At 31.3% G+C, this 13,025-nt stretch overlaps 1 protein-coding gene across 2 annotated transcripts; it reads left to right on the top strand.

The window, feature by feature from the left end:
- Window positions 1-6,876: 6,876 nt before the first annotated feature.
- Window positions 6,877-9,304, top strand: LOC120141767. Of its 2 annotated transcripts, none has more exons than XM_039156568.1 (3): window positions 6,877-7,328; window positions 7,423-7,592; window positions 8,941-9,304. In XM_039156568.1, the coding sequence occupies exons 1-3, from the start codon at window positions 7,079-7,081 to the stop codon at window positions 9,049-9,051; spliced, it is 531 nt and encodes a 176-aa protein (XP_039012499.1). In that variant the 5' UTR covers window positions 6,877-7,078; the 3' UTR covers window positions 9,052-9,304. The 2 variants fall into 2 exon arrangements, with proteins under 2 accessions (XP_039012499.1, XP_039012498.1); XM_039156567.1 differs by having other exon boundaries at window positions 6,880-7,328; window positions 8,932-9,304.
- The last annotated feature ends 3,721 nt before the right edge of the window (window positions 9,305-13,025 follow it).

The raw sequence follows: 13,025 nt of genomic DNA, 5'->3' as shown, positions 1-13,025 counted from the left end.
TTGTATCGATTAAATATAAATAACATATTTGATGAAAATATAAGCTAAATATCCTCTGAAAATAGATAGAACGGACGAGTTTTTGAAATCGAAGCGTAATTGTTGCTGCATTTCAGAAGGTGTTTCTAAAGCGAAGTTTGTTTGGTTGTTGCTGCAGTCGAATCGAAGAGTATGTTGTCGAAACTCTAATTTTTTATTATTACAGTAACCGCGATAGGGTTTTTATGTGTTGTTTGGGGTTTTGGAGTAAAGAAGCATTTGGGACCGATTGCAGGTAGAAAGTGATATTCAAGGAAAAAATATAAATGTCGATACTTTTATTAAATATTATAGGTAGAAAATGATATTATAGGTTGTATAAATGTGCCGACACATTTTGGTGTGGCCATTCAAATTCTTTTGAAGAAAACCGTTTTACCACAAGAGTAGTTATCTATATTTGTATATTGAATAAAGTGTATGTAACAAAATAATTTGATTTGCGTAAACTGATATATGAAGGAAAATGGAGTCAATGGGTTGGAAAATTGTTGGTGGAGCAGATGACTTTGAAATTAAGGCCGAGACTCGAAAGCAACCAAAAAGGGTGGATATATGTACTTCTAGTAAGTATCAATGTCTTTTTGTTATTATTGTTGAAATGATAATTGGATTAAAGTATCGATAAACTTTAAATTGATTACAAATTTTAAATGTTGACAGTATGGTCGAATGCAAAAGGATGAAGGAAGATGGCACACAGAGCGGTTCGGTATGTAAAATGAAATTGACATTGAGTAGTATTTAGTGTTAATGTATTGATTAAGAAACGTTTATGTTTAATATTAGGTGACAAAAGATGTGAGGTCCAAATGGAATTCAATGAGTGATGCTGAAAAGGAACCTTACATCACACAGTCAAGGAATGATAGTAAAGAATACAAAGAACGGAGGAAAGCACATGAAAATAAGGTATTCATTAAACTTGTAAATACGTTGATACAAAATATATAAGAACTATAACATTATATATATTGTTAAAAAATGTAGGAAGTGTCGACAAGATGCAGCATTAAAAGGGTGAATTTATTAATTAAACACCTTAAGGAGAAGGGTCAGTTGAATGTGCTGGGAGAAATAGGTTTTGGATCGTTGGTAGGAGTAAGGGATCGACCTATTCGGAGGGAATTGTGTCGATCCTTGATGGCGCAATTTGATGTCAGACAATGTATTGCTAAGTATGGTGATTTTTCATTTCCTCTCAGGATCACATGTGCTGCAGCCGTATTGGGGGTAGAAAATGAAGGCAAAAGTGTTGTAGAAGTATGTAAGAGTAAGGACTGGAAAGCACTTGCCTCCAAATATGGTTTGAAGCATAAGGTGACATATGCTGAAATTGAAGAGGAAATAAAAAGTAGATCTTACGTTGGGGATGAGCTGAAGGCCAGAGTTCTATTATACCTTGTCGGTATCTTTCTTTGTCCAACGAGTAATACGTCAACGAACAAGGAACATATGAAGCTCATTTGTGATGAAGGCTTGAAGGGTGAATTCAATTGGGCTGAATATATCCATTCGAGATTGATTGAATCAATAATCACCTTTAAAAAGGGCAGCCAGAGATACCTCAAAGGGTGCATAGCAATCTTAGAGGTAAATGAGTTGAAGAACTTTTTTGTGTTTTTATATAAAAATATAAATTTTATTATAAATGCAGGTTGCACTGTTCGATTTTTGGTCGGGCTGTGAGGCAGTGCCGGCTTATGAAAGAACCGGAGTGGCACGCATTCGTGCATGGGGGAAGGAAGAGGTGGTTAGAGTGATGGTGAAGTTGAAGTTGGATAGAGCGAAGAAGCAAGAAAGGGTAATAAATGTAATTAAATAATATTAAGAATATAATCAATGTCTTAATATTGTAATTTAATTTTGAAGGTTATTGGCAAGGATGTAGAGGAGGCAGTGGAGGCAGAGGAGAAGAAAGGAGGGATGGTTGTATTGGGGGATGACGGTGAGTGGGACGACGGTGAGGGAAAACATAGTAACTTCAAAATTTTGATGTCTGAATTGGCTGATATCAAAAAAATCCAATTTGATATCATGCAAAGACAATCAAGAGTCGAAGAGAAACTTGATAGAGTCGAAGAGAAACTTGAGAGAGTTGAAGATACACTTGAGAGGCATAAGGGGGTAGTGGAAGGAAAAATAGATGGAGTGGTGAAAGAAGTAGAGATGTTGAGGGGTGAAGTGGTGAAAGAAGTTGGGGTGTTAAGGGGTGATATTAAGATGGTGACGGGTGAAAAATTTGAGGGAGTGGTGAAGGAGGTTGTGGAATTGAGGAGTGAACTTACGGGGATGAAGGGGGTGGTTGATAAATACTTGGATGAAGGAGATCAATTGAAGGGTGAAATAAAAGAGATGAAGAGCTATGTAGAAAAAAAATACGATGAACTGAAAAAATATGAAGAAGAAAAGAGGGATGAGGAAGAAGAAGAGATGAAAGAAATGAGGAGGAAGGAAGTCGATGTCATTTATACACCGGAGAGTGTTATAGCAGCAGATTTGGATTCGAAATGTCCTGCACCCCAGAAGAAGAAGCAGAAGGTAAGTTGAATAAAAGAAAACTTAATTTGATTTTTATTATGTTGTTGTGACAAAAATTTGTATGCAAAATTGTAGGTTGAAAAAACGGATATTCCAAGCGGAATTGATGACATCGAAGCTGCAATTTGTGATTATTTATGGAATAGTGAGTTAGAATCGGAGTAAGTGAAATATATTGCTTTGTGAGTTATATTTAAATATTTCATGACAACATATTAATCCTAATGATTCATACAGATATTCTGTAATCTCAATGGGAAATCAATTCGCTAGTGTATACGACGTTGTAACGTTGAAACCTACGGAATGGGTTGGCGGTGTGGTAAGTAGAAAGTAGAAAATGTTAAAACTTATTGAATATGTTCTGATTGTGTAATTAATTTTGTTAGGTTATTGATTTGCTCGCCTGGACAGTATGCTACGATTCTCAGAAGTCACTCCGGAGGATTGGCTACCTTCCATACCACTTAGCGGTGAGTTAAATTAATAAATGGAGATAAGTAGTGTTATAGACGGTAAATTAATAATGTTTGTTGCGTAATTGCAGCAGCAGGCGTTGGATGCCAACAGCAAAGAAAGTGTTGAGAGTATTGCTACCTTCTGGGGTCCCATACTGAATAACTATGTGAAATTCACCGACTGTGAGAAGGTAAGACACCATACCAATTGCAAATGATGTTTTCGGATATAGAATGTTGAATTTTTTCAAATTGGGTGTGAAATTTGTTGCAGATCATGATCACAATAAACTACCATAATTCACATTGGTATCTGTTGGTGTTGGATATGGTAGATCGTGTTGCAACAATATATGATAGTATGTTTACAACTGAAGCAGCTAAACAGAGAGTGAAGGATGCTAAGAGATTGATATGTATGTATGTATGAAAGGACATTATGTAAATTATAATGCATAATTTTTTTGGATCATAACTTCTTCTATTTTAATACAGATTAAAATATTAGATTCTTATAATAAGAAACGCATTTGGGTTGAATCCTGTGGATCTCTAGGAAAGTATCCCTTGAAAAATTTCAAATTTGTGGAGCATAAGAAGAATAAGCAATTGAATGGTATGAGATGTTATCACAAATAGAAAGCTTAATTTATGCAGTATTCATCATAATTGACATGTGTGGTTTTCAAATTTTGTAACAGACATGATTGCGGCATGTATGTGATGATGTGGATGGAATCGATCGGTTCTACAGGGGCAACTGGTGATTTTGTAAGTGGAAAGAAAAATTCGTTTGTGGTAAAATTGTTAAAAGTCGTAGATTGAATGATGTAGTTGACAATACTTAACGTTCTGACAATTTGAATATAGGTTGTTGGAGAGTGGGATCGATCGCGAATATTAAACAATCTCGTAAGCCACAATCAAAATGAACGAAGACAGGAGATAACAAAAGCTGCCATGATGCATAAGAATAACAAACAGATGCAATGATGTAAATGTATGGTTAATTTTGTATAAGATTTATAATTTTGTATACGATTTATAATTTTGTATGTGAATATAATTATGAATGAGATGAGAAAAGTTAGCAGTATGTTGTTGTACATGTTTCTTATACACATTAAGGGTCATGTTGATACTTTAAAGTAAAAGGCAAATTTGCAATATGGCCAACATGGTGCAACCATAAAGTGTACCATATATAAAAAGTGTCGATCCCAAAAACATCGAAAACCAAAAGTATAATGTAATATGTAATTTTTCAATCTAACCGGTACAAGTATACCGGTTTTATGAGAGAATATATCTAAATAATGTGTTGACACTTTTTTAGTTTGTGTCGATATGTTTGGTCCAGAATGAATGGAAAACAGGTGCAACCATAAAGTGTCGATCCATATATAAAAAGTGTCGATCCCAAAAACATCAAAAACCAAAAGTATAATGTAATATGTAATTTTTCAATTTAACCGGTACAAGTACACCGGTTTTATGAGAGAATATGTCTAAATAATGTGTCGACACTTTTTTAGTTTGTGTCGATATTTTTGGTCCATAATGAATGGAAAACAGGGTGCAACCATAAAGTGTCGATCCATATATAAAAAGTGTCGATCCCAAAAACATCGAAAACCAAAAGTATAATGTAATATGTAATTTTTCAATCTAACCAGTACAAGTATACCGGTTTTATGAGAGAATATGTCTAAATAATGTGTCGACAATTTTTTAGTTTGTGTCGATATTTTTGGTCCAGAATGAATGGAAAATAGGTGCAACCATAAAGTGTCGATCCATATATAAAAAGTGTCGATCCCAAAAACATCGAAAACCAAAAGTATAATGTAATATGTAATTTTTCAATCTAACCGGTACAAGTATACCGGTTTTATGAGAGAATATGTCTAAATAATGTGTCGACACTTTTTTAGTTTGTGTCGATATTTTTGGTCCAGAATGAATGGAAAACATGTGCAACCATAAAGTGTCGATCCATATATAAAAAATGTCGATCCCAAAAACATCGAAAACCAAAAGTATAATGTAATATGTAATTTTCAATCTAACCGGTACAAGTATACCGGTTTTATGAGAGAATATATCTAAATAATGTGTCGACACTTTTTTAGTTTGTGTCGATATTTTTGGTCCAGAATGAATGGAAAACAGGTGCAACCATAAAGTGTCGATCCATATATAAAAAGTGTCGATCCCAAAAACATCGAAAACCAAAAGTATAATGTAATATATAATTTTTCAATCTAACCGGTACAAGTATACCGGTTTTATGAGAGAATATGTCTAAATAATGTGTCGACATTTTTTTAGTTTGTGTCGATATTTTTGGTCCAGAATGAATGGAAAACAGGGTGCAACCATAAAGTGTCGATCCATATATAAAAAGTGTCGATCCCAAAAACATCGAAAACCAAAAGTATAATGTAATATGTAATTTTTCAATCTAACCGGTACAAGTATACCGGTTTTGTGCAAATGAAATTATTAAATTAATATTGTAGGTGGAAAACATGAAACACTATTAAAAAAATTGAAACATAAATTACATAACTTTAAAAGAAGTATCGATCCTTTTTATAAAAAGTATGGACACTTTCAATATAATAGGTAAAAATATGATGTAATAGGTAGCGCTTATATAATGTAATAGGTATCGTTTATATAATGTAATAGGTAGTGCTTATATTGTAAAGTATCTATCTTTTTTATGAATGTGTCAATACTTTTTTCACTGTGGAAAACATTAATTTAAGGTTATCTTTTGAGTGAGTTTTAATATATTAATTTAGTAATTATAGGCGTCTAATGATTTATTTTTTACGTTACGATATATATTATTATTAAATTAAAAACAATAAACATATATATTACATATTTATTATTATCTTTGGTTAATATTGTTAAATTTAAATTCTAATTATTATTTTATAAAATATCAAAACAATCAAATAATTTTTTGTGCAAATGAAATTATTAAATTAATATTGTAGGTGGAAAACATGAAATACTATTAAAAAAATTTGAAACATAAATTACATAATTTTAAAAAAAGTATCGATCTTTTTATAAAAAGTATGGACACTTTCAACATATTATAATGTAATAGGTAAATTTGTAATGCTATCGGTATAAATATACCGGTTTACTTATAAAATAGGTAAATATAAGCGTTACCTATTACATTATATAAGCGCTACCTAATATGTTATTGTACTTTATAATATTTTCGGTTAAATAATATAACATAACCGGTTTAAATTTTAACTGATTACTTATTTAATCGATCACGCCGTATATTAACCATTTTTTAGGCGTCACACCGCAGAACTACCCCACAAAACATGCATTACTCCTCCCCTTGGTTAAACAATAGGGGCATAGGATAGGGTTGGAATGTGAAGTGAAACAATAGGGGCATAGGATAGGGTTGGAATGTGAAGTGGGACCAGTGGATGGTCCTTTTCCAATTAAGAAAAGGCAAAGCTTCCTGCATCAGCAGACCATAATAATTCTGATTCAATTGGAAAATGAAGATGCAATCACACTTGGCAGACGCTACCCAGGCCCCTTTTTGCATATCTAACACGTCTCCCTTTGCAAAACACATTTAAATTTATAAAATTAAATTCCAAATCTGGGCGAATGAAATTTGTTAGGACAGCATATTTCCATATGTGGATGCAATTAAGCATGTAATTGGGTCAACATCTGACCCAAAGTATAAGTAAACGCACGAAATGAAAATCCAGTTCCCCCACTGTTTCGCATTTACGCTTCCTTTTTTCATCATATAACCCACCCTTGGCCCTTGCCTTCCATCATTTCCCCAAACTACCTCCACCTCCCTTGTTTCCTCTTCAAGCCATCCCCTTTAATTCATTTCCCTTTTTCTAAAACTCCTCTTTTAATTATTCAACGTCAGTCACGGTGCTCCATAAAAACACAATATACCTTCATTGTTTGTTTTCAGAGTTGTTGTGGTTTTCAAGTTTTATTGTGAAGAGAAAAAAAAAGATCGTATGGGGAACTGTCAAGCAGCTGAGGCAGCCACCGTAGTGATTCAACACCCGGGGAACAAGATCGAGAGGATTTACTGGTCTGTTAGTGCTAATGAAATCATGGGTTTGAATCCGGGTCATTATGTTGCACTCGTGGTGACCTCCCCGACTTTGAAGAACGAAAATGGTACGCCGGTGAAGCAGCTCAAGCTGTTGAAACCTGATGACACTTTGTTGATCGGCCATGTTTATCGACTCGTCAGCTTTGAAGGTGGTTCCGTTGCTTACTGCTTAATCTCTTGCATGCATAGCTTTGAAAAAGGATCGTTTCTTTTTAGTTTTCTTACGTGCTTGATATTGAGCAGATGTTTTGAAAGAATTTGCTGCAAAGAAGTGCGTAAAACTTGGGAAACTGTTGAAAGGAAATGGAGGGCTTGGGCTTGGCATGGAGTTGAAGAGAAAGGATTTGCCAAGAACTGCTTCCAATATGAAACCGAAAATTAACTCGAAACCTGAGAACAGCAGTGATGTTAAGGTAATTAAACTAAGCTCAAAGCCTTAGAACACTGTACGCTTGAACTACCCTTTCAAGTTTCCTGAAAATTAACAAAAACTTTTCAGGAAAGATGAGCTAAGCTTCTGAAACAAGTATAGTATTAACTTGGGTCTCGAGTTTCAAGAAATTTAATTCATAACCCCAATTATGTGGCCATTTGCTTCAAGTCTTTTTTTTTTCCTGCAGAGTTTGTCATTTCGAGGCAGAAAAAAAAGTAAACTTTTTATGGTCTGAAAAGTAGATAAAAAAAGTGAAAGGCAAGATCTTCATCTGCAAAGGGTGTAATATTTGCCACCCCACTTTTATCTTTATGAGTTGATAAGTTTAAAAATGTAGTCTGAAAACTTAGAAGAATCTGAACCTTTTTTAAATGACAGATCTCGAGGCAAATTTCTCTTTGATAATAGTTTAATTAACATTTAACACACCTTTATGTTGAAAATCTTCTTTAACCAATTGTTTTGGTGGAATTTGACACTTTCCCCTTTATTGTTGAGTGTTAGATGTGTCACTAATCATACATTATAAATTTTTGGACTAACTATCAATTCTTTTTTTCATTTAAATATTTTTTAAATCGTATTTAATATTAAGTTTTAATTTTATTTTGATTATTAATCGTTAAAAAATTAATGATAATACTGACATATTATCATTAAATAATGTCACATTAACATTAAAAAAATTAAATGTTACATTGTCATTTTTTTAATTTTTTTAATGACGAGAGATCAAAATAAAATAAAAAATATATAATGTTAGGTATGATTTTATAAAAAATAATAGTTGAATGATCAAAATAAAATAAAATTGATAGTTGGGACACTAAACATGTAGTTACTCTAAAGTATTTTTAATTGTTGTTAGCATGAAAAAGTACTTTATAAGAGATGATTATTCAGCTCAATTGGTAGAACACAAGGCTTTTAACCTTGAGGTTGTGGGATTGAGTCCCACAGAGGGCATTTCATAATTCGGAGGTCTTCTACGAAAGCTGCTCTCAACCTGATGTTGTATGCAATTAATGGTGAAGGTGTGCACGTGTGTGCCTATTAAAAAGCCTAATTAAACAACTAGGTTTAGGTGGGTGATAAATTGGTCCATGAGAATTTAGTCCAATATCTTGTCTTCTCCGTATGGCGTGGTCTAATGCAAATGAATGGATAAGGTCAATGAATAGGATAAATTTGAATAGGGGAGCCCACAAAGTTTTCATGCAAATCAGGTAATGGAAACCCTCCAAACAAAAGTTCCATGGAATTCTCATTGTCTAATGGCTGCCATCGTCTATTTGTTTTTGTCCTTTAATATTTTTCAGGTGGAGCAGGAAGTTAATAGAGCCGGAAGCAGCGGTGGCGGTAGGTACACGGGCAGACATCAGGGCGGAGGTGGGCAATGGAGGCCAGCGTTGCAGAGCATTGCAGAGATTGGAATTTGAATTGCAATGCACAGTTGCATATTGCATGCTTCTTCTGTCACTCTCTACACCATTTCCCAGTCTCCACCAATAAAAAGCAAGCAACTATATATATATATATATATATATATATATAAGCCTTTCCTTTCACTCTTTCCAACACCTTCATGGTATTGTTATCTTTTTCTCGTAGATTTTAGAGAGGTAGAGTTCGTGTTAGATGTAAAAACCATTTGGACTTTTAGAAGATTACAAATGTAATGATCCTTTTGTCATTTTCACAGTAAGTATTTATCCACTATGAATCATACTTGCATCCGTCACTTTGCACATCACAACATCGTAGGTTTTATGTTAGATGATGAATCTTTAAAATTTTAAGAGACGATAAATTTATAAAATTTGAAGAGGACAAAAAATATATTTTCAATAAAAAATACATAATTTTTTTAAAAAAATATACTATAATTTAAAATTTTCAACATCAATACGAGGGAATTTTATTCAAATACCACCTCCATCCAAATAAAAAAAAAACGACATATAGGTTCCAACAAATGGTAGTGGTCTCTCCACTTAAAATGGCCTTTTTGGCAAATGTTTTTTTTTTAGAAAACTGGTAATAATGATTTGTTTAAATTTCTGAGTTTGAAAGTGAAAATAATTGATCAATCATAAACTTGGCTTTTCCCTCCTTTGGGTTTCAATGGATCTTTCGTGGACATCAAATTTTTCTTGGGGGCTGCATTTTTTTGTATGATTTGCTTTCAGCTGTCATCTAAATAACCATACTGTGGATTTGATCCGGTGCGTTGCAAGGTTCTCACGATTGTTAGTTAATCAAAGTTGGATTACATTTATTATTGATATTTCTTATTGAATTTATATGATTTAAATATGTAAATGCAATATCAATTTCCATGCTATTTAAAAAGATAAAAGAACATTTGTAACTCAATTTTACTTGAACTTTTGTTTTTGTCATTCAACTTTAATTGTTTTTAATTTCATCATTAAATTTTGAATTATTTCCGTTTTAGTCACTCGATTGTTAAGTGTAAACCATCATTTAAATTTCTTTGGTAAATATATGAGAAAAAATCCCTTGAAAGACTCCCATTGATTTACTAACGTCAGCATATTTTCTTTTAAGTTTGAATAAAGGAAGGTTAAGAAGGAGATAAATTAAAAGAAATATATCTTGACTCATCGTTCATCAAACCATGGAGGTTGTAGATTGGAGCAATATAAGTTAAAGCATTAATGTGAGTTTATCAACTTTAAAAGGATTTCGAGAAAAAATAAATTAAGAAAAAGAAAGAGATAGAGAAGATAATATTTTGATATTAATTACATCATAAATGATGCTTGACGACATTCAAACAACGATAAAGAAAGATTTCGATCATATGGAAGAAAAAGATTTAAATGGACCTTTTTATATAATATAGGAACTTGTAATGTCCTTTATCCATTATACAAGACATAAATCTTGATTTTAATTTAATTTATAACAATGTTGCCACTAAAATTATAATTTTATTGGTTAAAATCATTTTTTTGAAATTTATTATTAACATATATTGTTACTAATATATATATATATTTATTTATTTTTAAAATTTTAAATATGCATGTTTTTTTATTCTTCCCTAACAACCTACTAAATAACAGTCCTACAAAGGTAGTAATGTAAAGTTAAAGCTTGAGAAGGCGTTTTAATAATGAGCCATCACGAACACATCATGACAGATATTTGGTAACTGAATATCTTCAGGTTCAATCTTTTAGGACAAACGTTAATTGTTTAATGCTTTGCAGGGGAAGTGGTACAGTTCAAACCTCTAATTGTTTCGACCAAATTAAAACCGACTGCAATCATATTATAATAATGGGTAAAATGTACTTTAGTAACTAAACTATTACTCTTGTTCCGTTTTGGTACTTAAACGTTTTTTAAAGCATACCTAACTTTTAATTTAGATTTCATTTTGGTACCCTAACGTTAAAAACTTAACAGTGATGTTGACATGTCACTATAAGATAATGCCACATCATCATTGAAAAAATTAAAAAAAAATTACGTTAGCAGTTCTGTTAATTTTTTAACGGTGAATACCAAATTGAGACCTAAAGTAAACATTTGCTATGATTTAAAAAAAAAAGTTTGGATATTAAAACAAAATGAAAGTATTAATTTATGTACTAAAGTGTAGTTTACCCTAAAATAAACTAAGGTACATGGACGCACATGGAGAGATATGATAATATGCAAGTATATGTCACAAAGCTTTGAGTTAATCTTTGGCAGGGATAGAGGTGAGCATTCTATCAAATAAAGTTGAGTTGAGTTTTTAGAATTTTTTAATTTAATTTAGTTGATGAGTTTTATTTATAATTTAATTTTTTATTTAAATTTTTTTGAATCGAGTTGTTTGAATTTCTATTTAAATTTAATTGAAAATATTTATAATGTTATTCGAATCATATTTTGCAACTTAAACTTTATTTGAATTTTTTAAAAGTTGAGTTTATAAAATTACAAGTCAAGTCAAATTGAGTTTTTTTAGCATTGAAATCGAGTCGAAAAATTTGATTGTTTCGAGTCGAGTTCTGCTTACGCCTAGGTAAGGATGTATTTGTTTCGTTTCATTTCTTTTTATTTTTTTATTTTTTTTAAATTTTGGTTCTATTAATTTTGATTTTCAATTTTTATATTTATTTTTTATTTTTTATTTTTTCTATTTTTATTTTAATAAATTAACTTTATTTTATTTTAATAAAAAACTATATTTTATTACTTTTAAATATTATTTGATAAAGTTTAAAGGGATTTTCATAAATATTTCTTAAAAATTAATTTTCAAGAAAATAAAGAATCTAGTAGTTCTTATATTATATTTTTAAGTTATTTTTTTAAAATATAAAACCTCTATATTTATATTATAAAATAAATAAAATATAATTCCATCTAGGTAATTATAATTTATAAACTTATAAATTATTTAAGTATTAAAATTTGGATTGATTTTAAATTAATCAAATTTTATTACTCAACCCTAATGTTAGGAGGCAAGATGCCAAACATATGTATGGAGAGGCATTTTGACTTGGTCCTTGGCTACATTCTAACCTAGTCAAATGAGGATTAAGAAAGCATGCAAAGTTTATTTGTGTTAGTTTGTACTTAAAGCTCAAGTAAAAAGATTTTTTTAATAGTATGAGGTGATTATACGATACACACATCTTACATACGTAGCTGCTTGAACTCATGACCTCTGAGAATAACATTTTCTTTTGCTATTGAGATCACTTAGTAGATTCAAGTAAAATTATTTTTAGGTTAAGTCTCCAATCTATAAATACATGCAAGGCTGGAACATTAATTATTTACTTTATAATCTAAGTTCATTCATGAAGTAAAGATTCAATATTTGATAGATTTTTTAAAGTTGGTCATCAATTCAAATTTAAAGTTTTTGGTCACACTCCTATTTGCTAGGGTTTTAAATCTTAAAAATTTAATTACAGATCGTTTTTATCAATTCAAATTACAACAAGAAGGGGCATAGTAACATTCAACGATTCTCTTCGACAGATATTTGTAGTCATGAATTCAAGTTTGTGATCACACATTTAACCAGCTTCTTTTAAAATAAGTAGATTCAACCTCGTAACTTTAATAATGGATTTCTTTTTTACAATTTTAGAGGATTTGAACAAATTTCGAAATCACGCGTGCAAAATTAACCGGATTTGATGAAACACATTTTTTAACTCACTCTTTTAACAAAATTCTTTCTAGATATTATTCTAATTTGTTTATTCTTGCTTTCTTAGGTATTTCAGTGGTTTAGAAATCAATTCAATTCCGTTTTCAAGAACCGTTCGATCGCGTAAGTCTCCTTATTCAGTATTTGGTCCAAGATTTCATAACAATCCATTACATCCACAACAAATGTCCGGAGAAAAACAAATAACATACTAGTTCACAA

The sequence above is a fragment of the Hibiscus syriacus genome, unplaced genomic scaffold, assembly GCF_006381635.1.
Source record: "Hibiscus syriacus cultivar Baekdansim isolate YM2019G1 unplaced genomic scaffold, ASM638163v2 tig00110813_pilon, whole genome shotgun sequence".
Lineage (NCBI taxonomy): Eukaryota > Viridiplantae > Streptophyta > Magnoliopsida > Malvales > Malvaceae > Hibiscus > Hibiscus syriacus.
Note: the sequence above shows the minus strand (reverse complement) of the source record. Positions and strands in the feature narration are given on the sequence as shown.

Bases quoted from the DNA above. Each gene is read 5' to 3' on its own strand.
- LOC120141767 (XM_039156567.1), top strand. From the start codon at position 7,079: ATGGGGAACTGTCAAGCAGCTGAGGCAGCCACCGTAGTGATTCAACAC. The intron at 7,329-7,422 runs GTGGTTCCGTTG...GATATTGAGCAG, and splicing joins TCGACTCGTCAGCTTTGAAG to ATGTTTTGAAAGAATTTGCT. The intron at 7,593-8,931 runs GTAATTAAACTA...AATATTTTTCAG, and splicing joins AGAACAGCAGTGATGTTAAG to GTGGAGCAGGAAGTTAATAG.